The sequence below is a fragment of the Lissotriton vulgaris genome, chromosome 1_1, assembly GCF_964263255.1.
Source record: "Lissotriton vulgaris chromosome 1_1, aLisVul1.2, whole genome shotgun sequence".
Lineage (NCBI taxonomy): Eukaryota > Metazoa > Chordata > Amphibia > Caudata > Salamandridae > Lissotriton > Lissotriton vulgaris.
Window position 1 is genome coordinate 801010178 of NC_141685.1, and position 22139 is coordinate 801032316.

At 48.2% G+C, this 22139-nt stretch overlaps 1 protein-coding gene across 1 annotated transcript in view; it reads left to right on the plus strand.

Annotated features, from left to right (window-relative positions):
* The window catches only part of COP1 (COP1 E3 ubiquitin ligase), a 917107-nt gene that overhangs the window by 850321 nt on the left and 44647 nt on the right, over positions 1-22139 (plus strand). The window contains exon 19 of the mRNA XM_086956597.1: positions 14616-14660. Coding sequence (XP_086812723.1) covers positions 14616-14660 — 45 coding nt within the window. The remainder of the gene's footprint in view (positions 1-14615; positions 14661-22139) is intronic.

Below are 22139 nucleotides of genomic sequence, written 5' to 3' on the forward strand. Positions count from 1 at the left end.
TTATTACCGTCAATGAATGGGCCGCAGTCAAATTAGAGCTGCCATTTTAGGTTACGGGTTAGAGAGCTTCTGTGTGGAAGGAAATACACACTGCAACACAACCGGAATGCGTGTTTTCAATGTTGCGATTATTTTACGTTTTCACACATATGAACAGAGAGAGATGTAGGTCTGGGAGAACAGGGACGTGGGACCGTGCTGAACAGCCCTTTGTCTTGAGTCACCCATACTGCGGCAAGGCAGGCAATTCAGCTTTACGAACACACATTTACGGGTTTCACTAACTGAAAAGTAAATAAATCTCCCTATTTCTAATCTGAAAGTGCTCGTATTGGGCAGGCACTTTAAATAACGACCATCAACTGGTACAGGAATGAGCCCTTAAGGAAAATATACTGGGTTTTGTTTGGAAGAGTCCGGCTGGGAAAAGGTAGAAGCCAAATGCTGCTTCTTTCTGCCTTTGTCCGTGAATAATTAGGGGATGAGCGCACGCTGGCAGGCAGGCAGGGGAGGGGGCGGAGCGGGGGTGTGGGAGGAGTGCGGCTGAGGGAACAGGCAGGCAGGCAGGGGAGGGGGCGGAGCGGGGGTGTGGGAGGAGTGCGGCTGAGGGAACAGACGGCGATTTGGTGCTGTGCACGCGCATTTTAGGTTAATGCGCTTGCGCATTGACCTAAAACCGCACGGGCACAGCACCAAATCGCCAGTTGGGTAAACTCTGTTTAAAGCCCTATAGTCTCGCTCTGCTCAATGCGTTTCGCATTGAGAGGCGAGACCTAAAAAGGCTCTTTAACTGAATGAGGTTCATTGGCTAGTTTTGTCCAATCCCCCTACTTCCTGAATGACCAAAGCGATTTGTTCACAAATGCCCCTTTGTGGGCGTCACATGAATGGCCTTAGGTCATTCATGGTGAACATAATGTTTTCTATAGTTTTTCTAAGGCCGTGGGTCAACTTCCTTCAGCCATTGGCGTCATGTTCCTTATGTCCCAGAACGTTGGGCCATTGGCTTGAGACATCAATGACATCTTGGATCAGCAGTAGGAGTATTTTATTCTGACTGTTTTTCTCTTGTTTGTTTAATTAGGCCTTTTGACCGCCATTGGAATACATTAGGCCTATTTTACATCTGAAATCCATCAACAGGCGGCCCAGATGCATTCGGGATCCATCATTGAAGAAAATATAAGAAAAATTGAAGCTAAAGAGAATGAAGCAACTTTTTAAATCAACTGTAGCATCTATTTTTCTCTGCTCTGTATTTAGTAAAGTAGGTTGGACTTTTCCATTGCGTGCTAACACCCGATCCTCATACCATACAAACATCAAACCTGCTCACTTTGCCAGTGCTTGTTTTTTGTATCTTCAAATCTAAACTGTCCCTAGTGTTTCGTGATTTAGTCTCAAAATATCTATCATTTGGTACAAAGTTTATCTTCTAAGGTGTCTCATTTGATTCCCGAAGTTTCACTTGTTTACATTAAGCAAATCACTTTTATTTGTTTTTTCAATGGACGGCAGTGTGGTTTTGCATAGCATTGCTTCTATAACATTACCATTGGCTATCCTTGTTTTAAAGCACTAGAAAATACAGAGGAGTCCATTATTACAGAACATTTCTGTTACTATGTTGTGGACCTGCAACAGTCATGGAAGTCAAGAAAGGTACTGCTGTAACCCAAATTGTAATGGGTACTCATAACAGGAGATTCCTTATCTTAAGAATATTCTCCAGGCATCAGACTGAATCCAGAAGTTTTCCCATCATTGCGTCTGTGTGCTGCTGTCTAGCACTTCGTTGTCTTCGTTCCACCTCGGAATTTACAGAGCATAGTCGCATTTAGGCACCACCCCTGCATACCGACATCATTGTCTTTCTTTCAGAGCCTTCAAACATGGATCCGGAGCTCAGTTCCCCATTTCATCAGTTGACGAACCCTTCAGAATTCTGTTTTTCAATGTACAAGGGAACAATGTCCCCACCAAAGACTACAATAGTCAAACCCTGCTATGACTGTTGGAAACAAATGTTGATATCAGACCTGTAGAAGATGTGCCTCTAGTGTTTGAGCTTGGGCGTGACTCTTAGATGTACAAAGAAGTGCCCTTTTTCACACGAAGGCGATCCGTAACTACAAAGCTGTATGTCCCAAAACTTGTGCAAGTCCTTCTCATGTTTCAAGTAGAGGGTACAAGCCCATTCCAGTTACAGGTGTTCATGGTTGTATTCATCCAGTAAGTGGAAGCATAGGATGCGAAGCAGGCTCAACCCCATCCTGCCATACTCTGTCGAAAGAGAATTTGGTAGGGCATCAAGGTACTACCCATTTCCAATCAAGGTGTTATTTCTGCAACTGGTCCTGTTGTGTCCCCATTTTCCCTGGGTATTGGTAATGTTGCAGTAGGTTGAGGCCTTTAAGAAGGCCATGCTGCAAAGTTTTGCCATATTTTCGGCTACTTCTGCTGTGCCTTTAGGCCCCAAGGATCTGCAGGGGCCCACCAGTTGGGTTACCGCTGGAAGGTCTTCCCTTGGCATAGCTTGAGCCCCTCAAAGCAGTCTCAGGTTCCACACCAACCGCAGTGCTGACTTCCACTCCCGCAACTAAGACCTGTGCCAGTTCCTTCTTCATCAACACAGCACTGATGTTGCAGGTGCCGGAGGTCGAGCCCCTGCTGACTCCGGGTCCTGACTCCAAATCAAATCCATCCCAATCCTTACTGCTTTTGAGCTATGACTTCACTCCAGTGTACCAGGTTCTTATTCATTCAGACTCAAACAAACAGTTCCTCTACTATGGAGCCTTAGCCCCGGAGGCTCCATATCTTTTTGGCTCCGATTCTGACCAGAGTTTACCTCTATCTGATATTGATGATGGGGATCATTTACTACCTCATTACGATGACAGCAGTGTATACATGGATTTGCGGGCGGCTAGTGATCTGGATACTCCCTCCCCCTGGCCCTGGGTTGATTTCACTACTTTAGCCCACAAAGGAGGAAAGTGCTCCATTTGCCATTGTGATTAGATATGTGAGTGAGGTCCTAGACCTGCAGCTCCCTTTTGTTGAAGTAAAGACAAATGTCTTTACTGGGGTTTTACACTTTGGGCCAGTCTTATCCAAGAACTCAACAGTCGGGAAGGCATGGAAAAGATTAATAGGGTAAAAGAGCACCCACTTCATATACACAAACAATTCAACACTTCTTTACCCACCCATTTTTTAAATTGCGATCGGAATCCTATTAGTTGGACCTTCTGAGCTTCGAAAGTATTTTATGAATCAACAAATGTTCTATGTCTATTCATAAGTAGCTGTACAAAAATATTTCACTCAGTGTCATAGATTTGCTTCTAATCACAAATCTATAAAAAATATACTAAGAGATGCAGTCCTAAGGATAAGGAATGAAAAAGTGAAACATAACAAGTAGTCAACACAATCCAACAGTAGTTAAAACAAGGTCCAAATGCGTTTTGGGAGATGTTAGGCATATCCATAAGGGATGCCCTTTCAGCGAGACCCACATTCTTGGTAATAAGGCTGACTCTGCCCTCGAATGCATCAAGGAAAGCAGAGCCACAGTGCATTGCTTGGGCCTTCTACCTCTGCTAGTCAACTTCCCTGTCAGTTTTGCTCCTTTTTAGGTTACTCCAGAGGCCTGCCATACAGACCGCATCAGGCTCTGCCACCTTTGTCCTTACGTGGCCAGGTATTAAGCCGACATTGCACAGGTCACGAAGTGACAACGCTGTTCTCAGACCCCCAACTTCCGAATCCCTTTAGTTTGCTCTTAGCAATATACAACCAACCTGTGGAAGGTAGAATAAAACATTTTCTGCAAGTCCATCACATCCAAACAGATGGGTCCTGCAGATGGTCCAGTAGGGTTATGAGCTTCTGTCCGACCCTCCACGCCTTCCTCCCAAATCAGAGGGGCTTTCAGAGGAGCACTTCTCCATCTTGCTTCAACAGGTGGAGTCCTTACATGCTTAAGGGGTCACTGAAAGGGTGCTGGCCTAGGAAGTGGTAACGGGCTGTTACTTCTGCCAAAGGACAGAGAAGCCCTTCTTCCAATTGTTAGATCTTTTCCCTCTGAATGCCTTTCTGTGAAAGGGCAAACTTCAAGCTGCTCACACTAGCCCAAGATCTGTCCTCCCTCGATCGGGGTGACAGGATGGTTGCCTTCGGCTTGCAAGATGTATGCTTTTATGTGTCTGTCCTGCAGTCCTACAGATGTTACCTACGGTTTAAAGTAGGACAGTAGCATTTTCAGTTTTCCATGCTCTTCTTCAGCCTTACTAGTGGCCCTCGGGCGTTCATGCAAGAGATGGTGGTGGTCTCCACCAATTTTTAGAGCACAGGTGTGCCATTTTTCTGCTACCTCAAGGACTGGCTGTTGAAGGTGGGTTAACCACAGTGTCGAAGACCACTTACAGAGATCGGCAAACCTTCAGATATTTTTAGAGTTCTCCATCAGCTAGCATGGCTCCTTTACAGAGGCTTTCTGTTATCAGAGCTCGTTATAACATGGTGCAGTTCCAGGCCTTTTAGTGAGTCCACACATTTGGGCTATGACTTGATGTTTTAAACTCTGTCCTGGATCTCTGTGTGAGTCACTCTGGGGCTTCTTAGCCTGCTGGCCTCATGCATCCTGCAATTCCACTTTGCCAAGTGGCATATACAGGCTCTGCAGTGGGATCTGAAGTCTCCTTGACCTCAGCACCAAGGAAACCTGTTGGACGTTATCCAGGTTTCATAGGAGACTGCATAAAATCTGCAGTGATGGTTGCTAAACTGAAGTCTGACCAACTGTAGATACCGCTCCCTTCTCCACTCTGTGCAATGGGTTTTGACAGACGTCCCTGCAGAGCAGTGGAAGTAAACAAATAGAGATGGAGATCAGAGATCTCAGGGCGGAAACCCAGCTCCACATATATTGTTGGAGCTGTGGGCCTCCCACCTGGCATTGTAGTCCTTTCCTGACATCTAACAAGGAAAGGCCACTGCAGGTTCTCACGGACAACACTGCCTCCATATGGTATTGCAACAAGCAGGACGAATAGGGTCCTAGATCCTATGCCAGGTGGTGGTGCACCTCTGCTGTTGGCTAGAGTCTCAGGGCATCAGACCGATGGTGAACTACATGGCAGGATCTTTAAAGGCCAGCGCAGATGAGCTCAGTCAGCTACGCCTGGCAGATCACAAATGGCTGTTGCATCCTGAAGTGTCGCAGGACATCTTCCGACAGTGGGCAGTGCCCTAGCTTAACTTTTTTCTGATAGAGACTTCTAACCCCAGATTACTCACTTTTGAAATATTCCCCAGTCATAAAACAGGTTCCGGAAAGTCTTCAGCAGTACTCCTACTTGCTGTCAGGTGGCGGGTACTGCTCCGCACAAGCGTTGTTCTGTGCTATTTGTCATGCGTGTGGGCCTATATAGGTGCCACCCACACGAGCTGACATAAATTCTTTATTTTCATGCCAACTGACACGGATCTGGAGCTGCCACTCTTTTGACTACATTTCTACAGTGAGTAAGAGAAAATGTCCCCTCTCAAATCTACAGGGTTCAAACAATGTGGGGAATGTCGCAAACAGATGTCTGTGAGTGATCCACGAGTGGTTTGCCTGTGCTGCCTGGGGTTGGATCACCTCTCCAGGGCATGCAGTTTTTATGCGTTGATGCATCCCAGGGCCAAACGGGAAGCAAAGTTCTTTGTGGTAAAACACTGCAAGACCCCACGTCCTGATTTGGCGAGGTCCAAAGGTAGGTCCCACTCTCAAGGTCGTTTCCATGGTTAAGTCCAAGGAAAAAAAACACAAGAGGTTCAAGCAGGACTCTGCCTTGTTCTGTCACTCCCAGTCGTCCAATAAGATACAAGGACATCATCGTACATTCAAGTCATGCTGCCCCAGTCGTTCTGTTTTGGAGCCAATTACGACCCTTGTCCAGCAACAACTTGAATTTCCGAGACCGTAGGTGATGCCACAACAGATTGAAGAGAGCCGAAAGACCTAAAAACGTGGCTTTCTCCAGCGGGTCCACCCTTAATGCGCAAATGTGCTGGGCCCTCTGGTTTTGTGCCAGGTTCAAAATCGATTTCAGTACCATTTCCCTCTTTGATGCCACAGCCTATGCCAGAATGTGGTCCACCAATGCTGACGCAACTCCAGAAAATGACAGCCATTCCGTAGTGCTATCAAACTCCAAGACTGTGTGCCCAACTTCTGCCACTCATTGCTTTAGCTGAGTCACAGCCATTCAGCCACCATTCTAGCTAACACAGTGCCTTTGCCCCCCGAAGAGCTTATGTGCTCCACAAATTATTTGGCACTGTTTCTGACAATGGTTGCTGTGATGCTGAGGATTAATTTGTTCGTCTATATCAGGGGGATGGGTGGTACGAGGACCTCCAGGATTCTGGACTGGTTTCACCTCTGGGCTTTGCCACAGAAACCAGCGCCTCCTTATCTATGATTGCGCAAAGGGTAGTGGAGGTTCTCTATCTTCAGCTTTGTACGTGGGAAGTTAAGACCTTGACATAGGTGCTCCAGCCTGACCAAGCAAGTTTTAAACTCCTCCTACCATATAATGAGACTATTATTGACACGCTTTTGCAGATTTTAACCAATCCCTTCACAGACCCCCCGCCCCCCCTTCTCCCCCCCCCCCCCCATTAATAGACAGATCGCCAGGGGCCATTGCCCTGCTCCAGGCAACCCAGACTTTCTTATCCACTGCCCTACACCTAAGAGCTGTGTGGTGTGGGATTCAGCCATCAAGGTAATCCTAACTTTGTTCCTCCCCACTCCCCCGACAGGAAATTGAAGAGGATAGAAACCTTTAGTAAGCTAGTCTTCTGGCCTACCAGTCTAGTCCTTCACTCTGAATGCCAGCTGCCTGTTTGGCCGCTCCTGTCACACCTTGTGGGACTCTGTGGCCCAGTTATTTCCCACGATATAGGACTAAGCGTGTCACATGCTTTTTTAAGCTTTGCAGGATGGTCTTGATGCAGAGAAGTTCACCATTCTCTATGGGCTGGATACCACTTATACTCTTGATAGTGCTATTGGCACTGGATTGGCCCTTTACAATCTTGCCTGGATGCTGTCCATTGGTTTTTCGGGACATAACCAGGCCAGTCTCATGGACATGCCATTTGACTGTTACTGTCTTTTCAGGGATGAAACAGACTCTGCTCTAGAGTGCTTCAAAGATAGCAGGTCCACAACGCACTCCTTGGGCCTCTCTCCTCCTACCCACCAGCCACATCAGCAATGTTCCCCCTACATGGCTATGTGAGGGGATTCCAGTATAGTCTTTCAGACTACCAGTTGGTACATACATCACCCCTGTCTTTTCATGGTACCCATAGGAGAGGGCAACAGACAATGCGCACCCCCACCACCCCAAGTACATTTTGAGACTGTGCACTGCCACCCATTCGAAGACAGGATTGGACATTTTCAGCCTAGGTGGCAGACGATAACATCACAAAAGTGAGTTCTGCAAATTCTCAATAAGGTTACTGTGGTCACGCAATAAAAAGCACTCAACCAAACGTTTATGGACGAAATGATTACTTTATTTGAGGTAGCCCCTTTAGTCAAGATAGCGCCTCAGTATATAAAGAAGTAATATATAATAAACTAAACAGTTGAAGCTTGAGGCAGTCCGTGAGGTCTTCTTGTTGGTATCTTGCCCCCTTTTATAGTGCTTCTTCTCCCTCCGGGAGTCGCCCAGCTCCTTTTCCTTGGTTTGCTTGCCCTCGGTAAATAAATAATGTTCTGTCAGTGGCAGTGTTCCCTAGTTGATCCCGTCACCACACCCAGGTGCTTAGTAGAGTTTCGGGGCTGTGTCTATGCTTTTATAGCGTGCAGCCTTTTCCATTACCCTTGGGGGTTAAAGGGGGACTTGGACATCCCTTGGTTTTCCCTCCCACCACTGCAGAAAGAAGTATTGAAAGAGCAGCACTTGCCTGAAGCCACGGCCAACCGGGGTCGGGGCAGTGGTCTTCTTGGCCTTCTCTGCCTCTCCCGGGCCCCCAAGAACCGGTCCGTCTTCTTCTCTGCTTCGTAAATGTTGTCCCTCGAAACCGGGTCTCATCAACGTGTCTCGGCCTCCTTCGGCGTTCTCCTCCTCGTCCTCTTCTTCCTGGCTGGCCGCGCTTGCACCGTCCCTGATTGGTCCAGAGTTGGGCATCCTCATGACGTATGCTCCAACAGCTAGACCACTCACTACACTTCCTGATGTGCAAGACGGTGTGGCCATTACCAAGTCCTCGTGTGTCTGCGATGTCGGATCACAGTTATATTCTACCATTTTTTAAAATCCCACCGCACCTCTTACCATCCTCAGACTGACAGGACCATCGCCTCTCTTGCAGCAGGAAGTGCAGATTATTTTAGCCAGCTGTAGAGAGGTTACCGGTGCCAGAAGGTGGTTGTGGTTGCTATTCCCTCTACTTCCTGATGTCAAAAAAGGCAAGGGGTCCTCTGACCCATATTTGACCTGCGGCCCTCAGTGCCTTTCTGTGAAAAGACAAGTTCAAAATGTTCACCCTGGCCCAGATCTTATTAGCCCTCAACCCAGGATATTGGATGGTAGAGATGGACCAACAGGATGTTTATTTCCACATCCCAGTCCTACAGAGCCACGGGTGTTACCTGTGGGTCACGTAGGCCAAAAGCATTTTTAGCTCATTGTGCTCCCTTTTGGTCTTACCAGTACCACTCTGATGTTTATGAAGATGATGGGTTGGTAGTAGCACATTTTCTGAGGTTGGAGATTCCACTTTTCCTCTTCATCAAAGACTGACTGTTGAAGGCTGGTTTACCCCTGGCAGTCATCACCTACTTCCAGAGTACAACGAACCTCCTGATATCCTTGGAGTTTACCATCAATGTGCTGAAGTTACACCTGACTTCTTGGCAGACGCTTCCATTCATCAGAGCCATTTTGGACACCTTGCAGTTTCATTTATCCCCGGGAGCAGAGAATCCAGGATATTTGGGCAATAATCTTGATAATTCAGCCTCTGTCCTGGATCTCAGTGAAGGTAACTCCAAAGCTGATGGGACTGATGGCTTCCTGCATCCTGCTGGTCAAGCACGCCAGATGGCGTATGCGAGTTATGCAGTGGGATCACAAGTCGCAGTGGGCACAGCACTGGGGAATCTTTCCGATCTGGTCCAGAGTTTGATGGAGACTGCAAAAAATCTGCAGTGGTGGCTGCAGGACCGCAATTGAGTCAGCAGTAGACCCTCTCCTTACCCCACCAAAAGCTCACAGTGGTCAACAGTGCATCGTTTCTGTGTTGGGGAGGCCATCTTGGAGAGGTGAAGATCCAAGGCTTTTGGTCCCCTGCAAACTCCTGGCTCCATATCCACCTTCTGAAGCCGAGACCCATCCGCTTAGCATTGAAAAATGTCTACCCTCTATAAAAGGAAAGCAGGTGCTCCTGAACAGTACCACTGCCAGGTGGTACTGCAACAAGTCATGCTGGTTCAGGTTGTAGACCCTGTGCCATGGAGGCACTGATTGTCTAGACGTGGCTAGCACACCAATTAATGTTTCTGGTGATGCACCTTCTGACTGTTTCCCTGAACACCAGAGTAGATGAAATAAGCCATCAACGCCTTGTGGATCACAAATGGCAGTTACATATGGAGGCGACATAGGGTCTTTTCTGTGAATGGGGAGAGCCTTGGCTCGATCTTTTTGCCCAAGCAGAGAAGGCAGTGTTATCCCTTTTGTGTGTTGGAGTTTCTAAGGTGTCTCTAATTCTGAGACTCATTCCTTGTAGAGTGGAACTCGAGACTCCTGTATGCCTTCCCACTGCTACTTCTCATCCCCCACGTTCTGAAGAAGATTTGGACCAAGCAGGGCCAATTTATGCTAGTGGCCCCAGATTGGGCCCAGGAAGTTTGGTATCCCTAACACCTGGGCATGAACATTTGTCCTCCTATGAGGCTGCCACTTCGGGGTGATCTCTTGTTGCACTAGCAAGGGCAGGGTTCTGCTCCCGAACCTGCTCAACCTACACCACCATGCTGGGACCTTGAGCCGCAACAGTTGAGTGCGTTTGACCTTCCCCAAATTGTTGATCATCTTGGCAGCCAGGCATCCCTCAACTAAATCTGCATACAACTGTAGTTGGGATTAGTTTGTGGTATGGTGCACCTAAACAGACTGACCCACTACATTAAGGGTCTCCAAACCGGTCCTGGAGGGCCGGATCCATGCCAGATTTTTTGGATATCCCCATTGAGATACATGTAGTTATTTTAAAAATCTGACATGGATCCGGCCCTCCAGGACCGGTTTGGAGACCCCTGCACTACATGCTAAGCTGTCTGAAGTTTTGTTGTTTGTTATCCCTAACCCAGCAAGCCTTGTTTTGAACACCATTCAAGGGTAGCTGTCAACTCTTACTGTCTTTTTACTGTTGCCATATCAGCCCACATTATTCAAATCACCAGTTGTGATGCATTTTCTCTAGGCATTTAAATTTGGTCTTCACAATCCTCCTGTGTGCACCCTCTGAACTGTTCTATGGTTGTTTTCTCTGGCTCTTTATCCTCAAGACACTCTTTTTTTGTCACCGTAACATCAGTACTGCGGGTGCGCAAGTTACAGGCCCTGTCTGTTAACCCTCCCTACACTGCTGTCTAGCTGGTTCTGTGGACTTGAGCCGCTTTCCTTCCGAAGGTAATCACTCCCTTTCGTGTCGGTCAGAGCATTTTTCTTTCTGCATTCTTTGCTCTGCCTCATCCCTCTAAGAAGGCAAGACTTAAATCGCTGAATCCGAAAAGGGCTCTCGGCTTCTACATTGATCATATCAAAGAACACTGGGTGGATGCTCATCTCTTTATCGTATTATTTGAAGCAAAGAAAGGCAAGGCTGTGCAGAAAAGGACAATTTTGTGCTAGATCATACTCTGCATTAAGATCTGCTATGCACTCGTACAAAGACAGCTCCCTGAATGGGTGCGGACTCATTCTTCCAAACTCAAAGGCTGTTACCACTGCAATGGGGTGTGGGATGCCTCTTCTTTACATTTGTCAGGCTGGTATGTCGGCGTCACTCAATACAATCAAAAGAAAGACACCATTGTCTAGAAAACCCAGTCTGCAGAAAAGTGCGCTTTGCCCACTCGGCCCTTCAGGATTTTTTGGTTTGAACTAGTTCACCAGCCCACATCTTGGAAGGTCCTGCTCTGGTATTTATTCAAAAGGTGAGGCATCTATAGCTGTAAGTCTCTGTCAGAGAAGAACTTACATTCAATAACGCTGTTTCTGGTAGAAAATATTTAACTTCAGATTCCTCATCAACCTTCCAGACTCCGTGTTCTGTGAACTGGGCTCTTTAATCTAATATGTTTCAAACTTAGAGGTCGGCATACCGGTCACGATTGATCTGGTTTTGGCTCTGTGTCTGCATGCACAGATGAGTCAGAAAACAACTGATGGTAGTGGGCATGAGTGGCACCTATATAGGCCAGTGCTTGTCATGTCTGGCACAGACGTCAGCCATGTGAAGTCGCCGGTGCACAGGGGTGTACTGCTAAAGAATTTCCATATCCAGTGTGACTCCTGGGGAAATGTTAAAAGTTGAGCAATCTGGTGTTAGAGTCTTTACCAGAAAGACGTTACCAAAAGTAAATATCTTGTTCTTCACCACCATCGAGAACTAGCAGTGACTAACCTTCTACATGTTGAACTTCCCAAGAAGATTCTCTAGGAGATGCATTCATACTAGAGTAGAGCACAGGGCTCCTGTGTGCCTTTCCTCCTAGGCCTATCCTGCCCTAAGTTCTGAAGATCAGGAATGTCTAGGCCAAGTCCTCCTAATGTTTCCGGAGTAGGTCAGGAGAGTGTGGTACCTACAACTTTTGGGCATGTGCATTTGTCCCCCAGTCAGGCTACTGCTTCAAAAGGATCTTCTGGTGCACCAGCAGGGCAGATTTCTTAACTCAAACCTGCACAATCTCTACCTCCAGGAGTGGAGATTGTGCGGCGGTAGTTGACTGCACTCGATCCACCTCCTAAGGTTATGGTTATCATACTGGAGAACAAGCATCCCGCTACAAAATCTATTTTCATAAGCGCTAGGACAAATTACTGGCCTGGTGTTGACCCCTAGAAGCCAAACTGTCAAATGTGTTGCTGTTTGTTTTATATTTGGTCCAGCAAAGTCTAGCAGTGGGTACCTTTAAAGGTGTCGGCCCTTCCAGTCTTTTTGCTTTTGCCAGACCAGCCATCTTTGTTTAAATCATCTGTTGTGAAGCAGTTTATCACATTTGTTTCCTCCTAAACTGTTTGTGATGGCATCCAGGGATCTTAATTTGGTCCTGATGATCCTCATGCATATACCCCCTTTAAACCAGTGCACAGCTACTTGTTGTTCCTAAAGATATTCTAAACCATATTGCTTATTGGGATCACTTCAGCTTGTCACATGAAGGAGTTCCATGCCTCTTCTTTACATTTGTCAGGCTGGTATGTGGGCATCACTCAATACAATCAAAAGAAAGACACCATTGTCTAGAAAACCCAGTCTGCTGAAAAGTGCGCTTTGCCCACTCGGTCCTTCAGGATTTTTCGGTTTGAACTAGTTCACCAGCCCACATCTTGGAAGGTACTGCTCTGGTATTTATTCAAAATGTGAGGCATCTATAGCTATACGTTTCCGTCAGAGAACAACTTACTTTCAATAACGCTGTTTCTGGTAGAAACTATTTAACTGCAGATTCCTCACCACCTTTGTTTCCAGACAAACTGGTGCGAGGACTCTTGCCAAAAGTCTTAACTCCTATTCACACTGGGTAATCCAATAATCTCCTGATGTTCTTTGCCCTGCCTGACCTCTCAAAAGTGGAGGAGAGAATCCATAAGTTAGATTCCAAAAGAGGTTTAAGCTTTTGCATCGATCACACCAAAGACTATCGGATGGACATTCAGCCATTTGTGGGTTCTCTTGGGCAAAGAAAGGAAAGGTAGTGCAGAAAAGCACTATGTTGAGGTGGATAGTCCTCTGTATTAAGATCTGATAAATACTGGCCAAGAAGCAGAATTCAGGAAGGTCTGAGAACCCACTCCACCAGGGCTAAGGCCACTACCGCTACGTCGGCACGAGGAGTGCCTCTCTTTGATATCTTCCAGGTTGCGACATGGGTGTCTCTGTATAAGTTCACGAAGTACTACTGCATTGACAGCCAGGTACGGTGGGAATGGTAATTCGCTTGCTCATTTCAGCAAGACTTTTTGTTCTGAGCCCACTTCACAGAGTTCCATCTTGGGGAGGTACTGCTCTTGTGTCTGTTCTAAGATGAGGGATCTGCTATTATAAGTAGTCATCAGAAGACAAGTTACCTTCAGTAATGCTCTTTCTGGTGGATACTCTAACCGCAGATTCCTCACTTCTTTTCAACCTCGCCATTCTGTGTTCTTTTTTTTCCATCTTGCAAAAAGGTTCCAAGTTAGTAGTCAGCACATTGTTCACCAACAGTTGTTTCTTATATGCTTTGGACGGCGTTGAAACAGAATAGATAAGAAATTGACATCAGCACATAGAGGTATTGCTTACACACTGTTCCGCTCTGTTAGTTCTGAAGCTGTATGGAGCCTTCATGAAGTTTCACATCATCACCAAGCCGCGAACTGGAGCATTGCTTCATAATTATCTGGGACCAGTCTAGTGCCATAGGGATATTCTATGATGTGGAATATGCAGTAATTGTTTTTACCAGAAAGAGCATAACAGAAGGTCATCTCAGCGATGACGCTCAACATTCTGTGATTCTGGGCAAATCACTTAATTTCCCCGTGCCTAACAAAAATGAATGTGTCCTTATGTAACGTAACTGGTGCTCATGTAAAGCACTCTGATACCCGATACCTTCGGGTCAAGTTTGCTCTATATAAAGATCCGAGGGGGGAAAAGGTAAGTAATTTGTTATTTTATTGCACATAAAGAGCGGAGTTCGATTTAAATGATTTGGTCTAGCGACCAAGAAGGTTGGCATCCAACAGACGACCTCTGATCCGTTTGAGTGGTATTCACAAAAAGCTGTAAGTGGTTGCGAATTTGAGGTGATAGGTGGGCAGGACTAAAATGGGATGGCAGATTGGTGGGAAATGAAAGCAACTTTAGGATCTAGAGCAGAACCCATGGGTAGCAGGGCCAACACTGAAGGTAGAGTGGACGTTGGCAGTACTACAACTAAGACTCCTCTCACACAAAGCTTCAGCAGCAGCCAAGGAGTGGTGCTACAAGTCCACATTCTAGCTGTCGGTCCTTTGCAGGGGGGTTGGGGGGCAGTTTTCCAGCGTCACTGGGATTGTTGCCTTCATAGATAGTGCTCATGTGATAAAAAAAACAGTGGATGAGTGAAAAACACTGAGTGGATACCGCTTTGTCACAATCGCTGCACTGACAACTTTGAAAGGAGGTACCTTCCCCGATGCTTCATGTAAATGGTAAATGCTATTGTGCTGCCGCTCTGACAGCATACTGTTACTTGCCTGTCTGATTGTCTCCTCTACCCCTGTTCCAGCCTTCCACTTTGTACTCCAATCTTTTAACTGTGTCCTATTTTGTTTTTCTTACAGGAATCCAATGTTCTGATAGCTGCTAACAGCCAGGGTACAATTAAGGTAAGTTATATCGCTTGCTGTCAGGGTTAAATGCTGGAGTCGGCCATTAAGGAGGAAACAAGGTCATGCACAATGTAGAGGCACAGGGAAGTCATTAGGCGAGGCCGTCACAGCAGTCTGACTTGTCGCACGGAGTGATATATTGAGCGCTGCCAGCTCCAGGACTAAGGGGCGGGTCGCAGAGTGGAGAGAAGGAAGACTGGCTGCTGAAGGCCCTTTCTTGGTAGGAAGTGCTACATGAAGGCATGATTAGGAGGTTATTTATGTTGCAATTCAAGATATGATGTAAGCAGACTATAGAGGGTGAGGTCAAGGGCAGCTGGTGTGAATGTCTGGAATTTTACTGAAGGGTATGCTAGCAGGAGATTGTGAAAAAAGAAGAGCTTTTTGGGAGCTGATGGGTTGGCTTTGAGAATGTTCGTTTAGGAGGGCGGGAAGCCAGCAGTTTGTGATCTTCTTGATGTTATTTCATGGGGCAAAATATCTAGTTGTTCGAGAGGCTGGAATGTGCTGAAGGGTTGGTTGATTGGTGAGAACTGAACCAATCGATGCAGCCACATTGTTTACACTCCCTGGTTGAAATTTGGGTTTAAAGATCTGCCCTTTGAACGCTCATTGACCTTGTATCTAACACCAGCTAGAATTGTTTTAATTCGTTCTTGTAAGCTAAACCTCTGTGCAATAGGAAATACATCTGAGATGTGCTTGCTACCTTTGATAGGCTTCTAACCACTGTAAAATGTTTAGGCAGGATAGCCAACCGAAAGTATTTCCTCAGTCAAAATTCTACAAAGCGATTGTGGCTGCGCATTAAAACAAAAATCATCCATGACTATTACAAAGATGCCATCTCAGTGACAATATTCCCATCTCCTGATTCTTGACAACCTTCCCAGCAGTGCTCAAAGAGGAGACACTGTATTCAACTTCTGATTGTCTAATAATAAATACCAGTCATGCACGAAAGTGAACTGTATTCTTGTACCAGTTTGCCAAACCAGTTATCACTGATGCATGTCTTTTGCCGTCAGATCATGGAAAACAGATCATATTGGGAAAACCAAAGTTTTCTGTCTTGCTGCTTATCTTAAGGGCTGTGCAACTTCGACCTCAGAGAGTATTTACTTATTTCATATATTTATTTACTAGCCAATCGTAAATGTTTACAGAATCGTCTTTCAGTCCATTCTGTATTAAATCGCTACCATTCTAGGTTGTGATCAGATTGCCCTGAAGCCACTTCTATTAGAAACTGTTGCCTTGCCGCTCGGGAAGAGCGGGAACCAGCATATCCATTGTTCCAGACATATGCTTGGCACTTGATATCTTGGGGTGTAGAGTCTGTTCCGGTTTGGCTGTCTGTGTTGGCAGTGATTGTTCTGAGATTGATGTGGCTCTCTTATCTTGCAGGAGACAGTGAGAGGTAGTAGCCAAGAAATCTGTCTTATGAAACCCATTAAGTGTGGTGTCCCAGAGGACTCCATGCCATCCACTGTACTTTATTTTCTAATCTGCCACTCACTGCCTTCTGGAGATGTCTCCTTGTGTTCACCCCATCATTAGTATACTTAAAACGCCCAGCTCTTGTGTTGAACCTCGTAGTCATATTCTGCAATATCTTTCTGTGATTTGATAGCGCTGAAAATTAAATACTGTAAAAATGAATGTTTTTAATTGCTTCTGAGATCAAACTGATATTTGCATTTTGTTCATTTTCTTTCAATGGTGTGCGTGGGTCACACCATGTTTTCTTCTGCCAGCTGTGCATTGTGGTCAGTGAACACTGCATGCTTATTTGGTCGCTATTCCCTCATGCTGGTGGACCCAGATGCGCAAGTGCTGCACAAGTCCTGAAGGAGGCCCGTGCCATTCTCTCTCAAGCAGTTACTGACAGGAGAAACGCAGCGAAATTCACTATCTGTTGTGGCTTGGACATGACTGGCTCGCTGGGCAGAGCAGTTTTGACGACGGTGGCCCTCCGACACCACGGCTGGCTGAGAACATCTGGCTTTTCAGGGGATGTCCAGGCTTCCCTCATTGATATGACCTTCAATGGCACCCATCTCTTTGGAGACAAGGCAGACTCTGTGCTGGATTGTTTTAAGGACTCACAGGCTAATGCCAGGCCCTTGGGCCTCTTGGCTGTCCCAAGTCCCTAGCCTGCCTTTAGAGCTCATTTCATGGCCATAGAAGGGGCTTTCATCCACACCAACCTTATTCCAGCCACCAAGCCACGTAAGCTTCCCAGCCTCTGTGTGGACGAAGGCGCAGTTCCTGCTGGCCTCGTGGGTCGAGTAGCCAGGTGTCTGGTCCAGCCACCACCTCCCTCCTGGGAGCTGCAGCCTTCAACCTTCTCAATCTTGCCCTTTTAATTCATGGGCATGAGTTGGTGGCAGGATCCACCTCCTCCACAGGCACTCCCTAAAATCGGATAGAAGGGTTCTGCAGATCACCCGTTGGGGGCTACTCCATCCCCTTCGAGACTACCCCTGGCTCCATGCCACCATCTTGTGACCGGCTGAAGGAGGATCCTCTGTCCCTGCTCCTGGAGAAAGTCATGGATCTCTTGGCCAAGGAAGCCATAGACAGGGTTCCTGTGCCAGTAGTAGCCTGTGGTTTCTATTCCCACCACTTTCTGGGCTGGAAAATCTAGATCTCCGAGCCCTCAACTGCTTCCTTAAAAAGGAGAAATTCAGGATGCTCACTTTGGCTTAGGTCTTCTCTGGCCTGGAACCAGGATACTGGTTGGTAGCATTGGACATGCAGGATGCCTAATTTCCCATTCCTGTCCAGCCTGCCCATCGGTGTTACCTGTGGGTTATGGTAGGCCACAAGCGTTTTCATTTCACCGTGCTCCCTTATGGCCTGACCAGTGCACCTTGGGTGTTCACTAAGGTGAAGGCAGTGGTCACAGCTCATCTGCGCAGATCTGGGGTACCAGTCTTCCCTTATCTTGATGACTGGCTTCTGAAGGCAGGCTCACCAGCGGCTGTCATCTCCCACCTCCAGGCTACGGTGGACCTCCTGCATTCGCTGTAATTGACTATCAACATGCAGATGTCACACCTTACTCCTTTTCAGACTCTCCCTTTCATCTAAGCTGTTCTGGACACAGCGCAGTTTTGGGCTTATCCTCCTGAGCGGCGAGTCCAGGATATTGCACTATAATCGGCTCCTCCACCGCGCTTTTGCGGGTCCCGGTTCCTGTGGGCGGGCTGTGTGTGTTACAGTGCTTTGTGGCGGCCATATTGGGTGAGGGGGGTACGCTCTAGTGGCTCAGGCGACGGACTCCTCTTAAAGGGAGTCATGCTTACGCGCAGCGGTCACGCGCAGCGGGTACGCCGGATCACCGCCGGAGTCACGCCAGAGTCCAGCCCGTCTGCGCCCGTCAGCGTCCCGGAGGCGGACGGGGCGGCGGGCTGGGCTCAGCCACAGGGCACTTGTACTCCTGGACCACCCATGCTCCGATATACTCCTGAGGAGCTTCGCTCACTTCATAATCTAGCTGGCGGCTGCTGCACTGTCTTTCCCGGTCGCCACAGAGGTAAGTCACGCTGCCCTGACTGTGGCTGGCGCCCCAACCGCGCTTTACCATCGTCTCCCAACAAAAAGATCGATAGTGTTGGGTATCTCTGCATGCTGTTAAATACTAGATCTGCGTGCAGACACGCACAAGACATTTTTGAGCTCCTTGATATGGAAAAGCCACTCTGTCTTATGCTTACTGAGACGTGGTTGGGAGAATTTTCAAATCCTGATGTTGCCATGGCTATTCCGCCTGATTATAATATCTTCAGGAAGGACAGAGCTAAGGGAAGGGGTGGTGGAGTGGCACTGGTGGTGAAGAAAGGCGTGCCATGTGCTATCCTGCCAGTGGATGATATCCGCGGCTCCGAGACCCTTGCTTTTTCTATCACTCTGGCTCCTCACCAATCCATTAAAGGATTATTAGTATACAGACCGCCTGGCCCACCTGGAAACTTTTTTGAAGACTTCGATTCGGTTTTGCTGGGACTGGCCTTGAAAGCAGAACATTGTATAGTAGCCGGGGATTTCAACTTCCGTATGGATGATCCGTCGGACCCGGACGCTATCAAACTATTGGAGGCTACGGCCCCGCTGGGCCTGATCCCCTACCTTCAGGGGCCTACGCACGACAAGGGACATACTCTTGACCAGGTCTTCTCGACATCTCCTCTCGAGGTGAAAGAGATTATCCCGGTGCTATGGTCAGACCATCGGCTTGCCAAATTCTCGATTAGAGGCACAGCTAAATCGTCTACTTCTGTGTCCCAGCAGCAGGGACGAGTCCCTAGGGCATACCATCGAGTGACCCCTGCGATGCTGGCCCAGGCCGCCCTGGATCACCCTTGCCCCCTCTCAGGCGACCTGGAGAAGGATTTGGAGTCGTTGCAAGCATGGCTTTTAGACAGGCTGAACGATCTTGCCCCGGTGTTGGCCCCCCGCTTAACTTCGAAACGGGTTTCGGCTCCCTGGTTCACCGCAGCACTGTCGGCTACGCGGCAGCAGTGTAAGGCAGCCGAAAGAGCCTGGCGTGCACAATACGACTCTGTGGCTAGGCTGACCTATAAGACGGCGGTTAAGGCCTATCACCGGGACATTCGCCTTGGAAAAAAAGCCTACCTTGCAGGGAGGTTAGAAGCCGCCTCCAACTCTTGTAAGGAGATTTTCACCATAGTGAGAGAATTCATGACTCCGCGGTCCAATACATCTGAAGAGATGCCCTCTGAATCCTGGGCTTCTGATCTTGCTAACTTTTTTACCAGCAAGATTAAACTTATACAGGACTCTTTTCCACCGGTGGCGCCTGCGGGGCTGACCAACTTCGAGGATGACATGTACCCTCTGGCCCCGCCTGGTCCGACGTTGGCTGTGTTTCCACCTATCTCAGCCCCTGCTTCCTTAGCGCTTATGGGCAATCTCAAATCTGGGTCGCCTCTGGGCCCTTGCCCGACCAAATTTTTGGCAAAAATCGCGGAAGTGATAAATCCGCTGGCGAATCCTCTCTTGAATCTCTCGTTGAGCCAGGGAGTGGTTCCGCAGGCCTGGAAGCAGGCAATGGTCATCCCTTTGCTTAAGAAGCCTGGTCTCGACCCGAAGGCCCCAGTCAACTATAGGCCTATCTCTCTGTTGCCGGCTCTCACGAAAATTTTGGAGAAGCATGTTCAGACGGTGCTCTCCAATTTTCTGGAAACACACGAGATTCTGCATGCCACCCAATCCGGCTTCCGCCCAAATCTCAGCACAGAGACCGCGCTCCTAGAGGTTTCAGAAACCATTAAAGGGGTTCTGGACACTGGGGGCAAAGCCATGCTGGTGATGTTGGACTTGTCGGCGGCTTTCGACACCGTCCCCCATGACGGCCTTCTCGCAAGACTCTATGAGATTGGCCTACGGGGGACGGTGCTCAGCTGGTTTTCCGCCTTTCTAGCTGGTCGCCGGCAAACGGTCTGGGCCTCCCCAGATTCCGCCATGATGCCGCCTCTGGGAGTCGGGGTTCCACAGGGCTCTATACTCAGCCCGACCCTTTTTAACATCTTCATGACCCCTTTGGCGGCGCTGGCGGAGTCGTTCGGGGCCCAGATCGTATCCTACGCAGACGACACCCAGCTCCTCTTCTCTTGTAAGAGAGGAGGAGACTTTGATGGGGAGAGTATCCGGGATTGCCTTGGGGCTGTTTTCAAATGGTTCCAACTGAACAGCCTCAAGTGCAATTCCGATAAGTCCGAGGTACTCTTCTTTGGGTGCGCTACGGAGCCAGACTGGCAAGCTTGGTGGCCCATTAACATGTTTCCTCCGTCTTGCTCATCCCAAACTGCTAAGAACTTGGGAGTCAAGATGGACAAGGGTCTGACGCTGAAATCCCAGATCCTTGGTGTGACGGGCACTTGCTTCGGCCTCCTTAAGATGCTGCGGAGGTTTTTACCTCTTTTGTCTGAGGAGCATAGGAAGCTGACTGTGCAGGCTCTGATCGGCTCCAGGTTAGATTATTCCAACGTTCTTTACCTGGGCCTGCCAGAGTACCTGCTACAGCGGCTCCAAGTCGTGCAGAACGCTGCCGCGAGGGCCATTTTCGGTCTGAACAGACGAGCCAGTGCTGCGGGCCTGCTGCAGACGTTGCACTGGCTTCCCATCCACAAACGGATTGCTTTTAAGGCATTAACTTTGGCCTATAAAGCTCTCCATGCGGTGGGAGCGAAGTACCTCCAAAAGAGACTTGCCTTTTATCATCCAGCTCGCTCTCTGAGGTCAGAATCTCTGTTCCTGGCGGCTGTCCCGCGAGTGAAGAGAGCCCGCGTTGGAGGCCGCTCCTTTGGACTGCTGGCGCCACAGTTGTGGAACTCATTGCCACTCACACTCGGGGGAGCCACCAGCCTACTTGCATTTAGGAAAGGCCTCAAAACCTGGCTGTTTACCCAGTAGGCCGTCCCGCTGTTTCTCTCTTTCTGTATTCCTCCCTCTTTTTTTACTGTGTTGTGTTATTGTGTTGTAGGTCTCCTTATTTAAAGCGCCGGGACACTCTTTTTGAGTAGCCGTGCGCTATACAAAAACAATTATAACATAACATAACATATTCAGGCTTTGATATTGATGTTTCAGCCTCTATCTTATATTTTGGTGAAACTGACTCTGAGGCTGTTGGCACTCTTGGCCTCCTGCATCTTGCTAGTGACACGTGCCAGATGGCATATGCGAGCTCTGCACTGGGACCTGAAGTTCCAGTGGGCACAGCATCAGGGGAATCTCTCCGAAATGGTCCAGATCTTGGAGCGAACTGCAACGGACCAGCATGGTGGTTAACGAACTGCAGTTGAGTCAGTGGCAGTCCCCTCTCCCTTCACCACCAGATCTCACAGTAGTGACTGATGTGTTAGTTCTGGGAGGGGGTGGCCACCTTGGCCTGGGAGAGGTAAAGATCGGAGGACTCTGGTCTCCTGTGGAATTTGAACTCCACATCAACTTGTTAGAGTTCTGAGCGATCCCACTGGCCTTAAACATCTTTCTACCCTCCATCAAGGGAACTCTTGTACAAGTGTTCACGGACAAAACCACTGCCATGTGGTGGTGCAACAAACAGGACTGGTGGGTATGTGGACCCTGAACATAGCTGGAACAACAGGGCATTTCCCTGGTGGTTCAACACCTGGCAGGTTCCCTGAACATCAGGGCGGATGTACTCCGCCGTTGATGCCTAGTGGATCACAAATGGAGTCTCCACCCGGAGGTAGCAGAACTTCTCTTTCAACAGTGGGTAGAGCCGTGTTTAGATCAGTTTGCCTCCGCAAAGAATGCACAATGTCAGCAGTTTTGCATTTTGGAGTTTCGAAGGCGGCTTTCACTCGAGTGGAGCTCAGGCCTTCTGTCGCTTTTCCGCCCATTCCTCTTTTGCCCAGAGTTCTCAAGAAGATCAGAAACGACCGGGCCTAAGTCATCCTGGTGGCTCTGGACTGGGCGCAG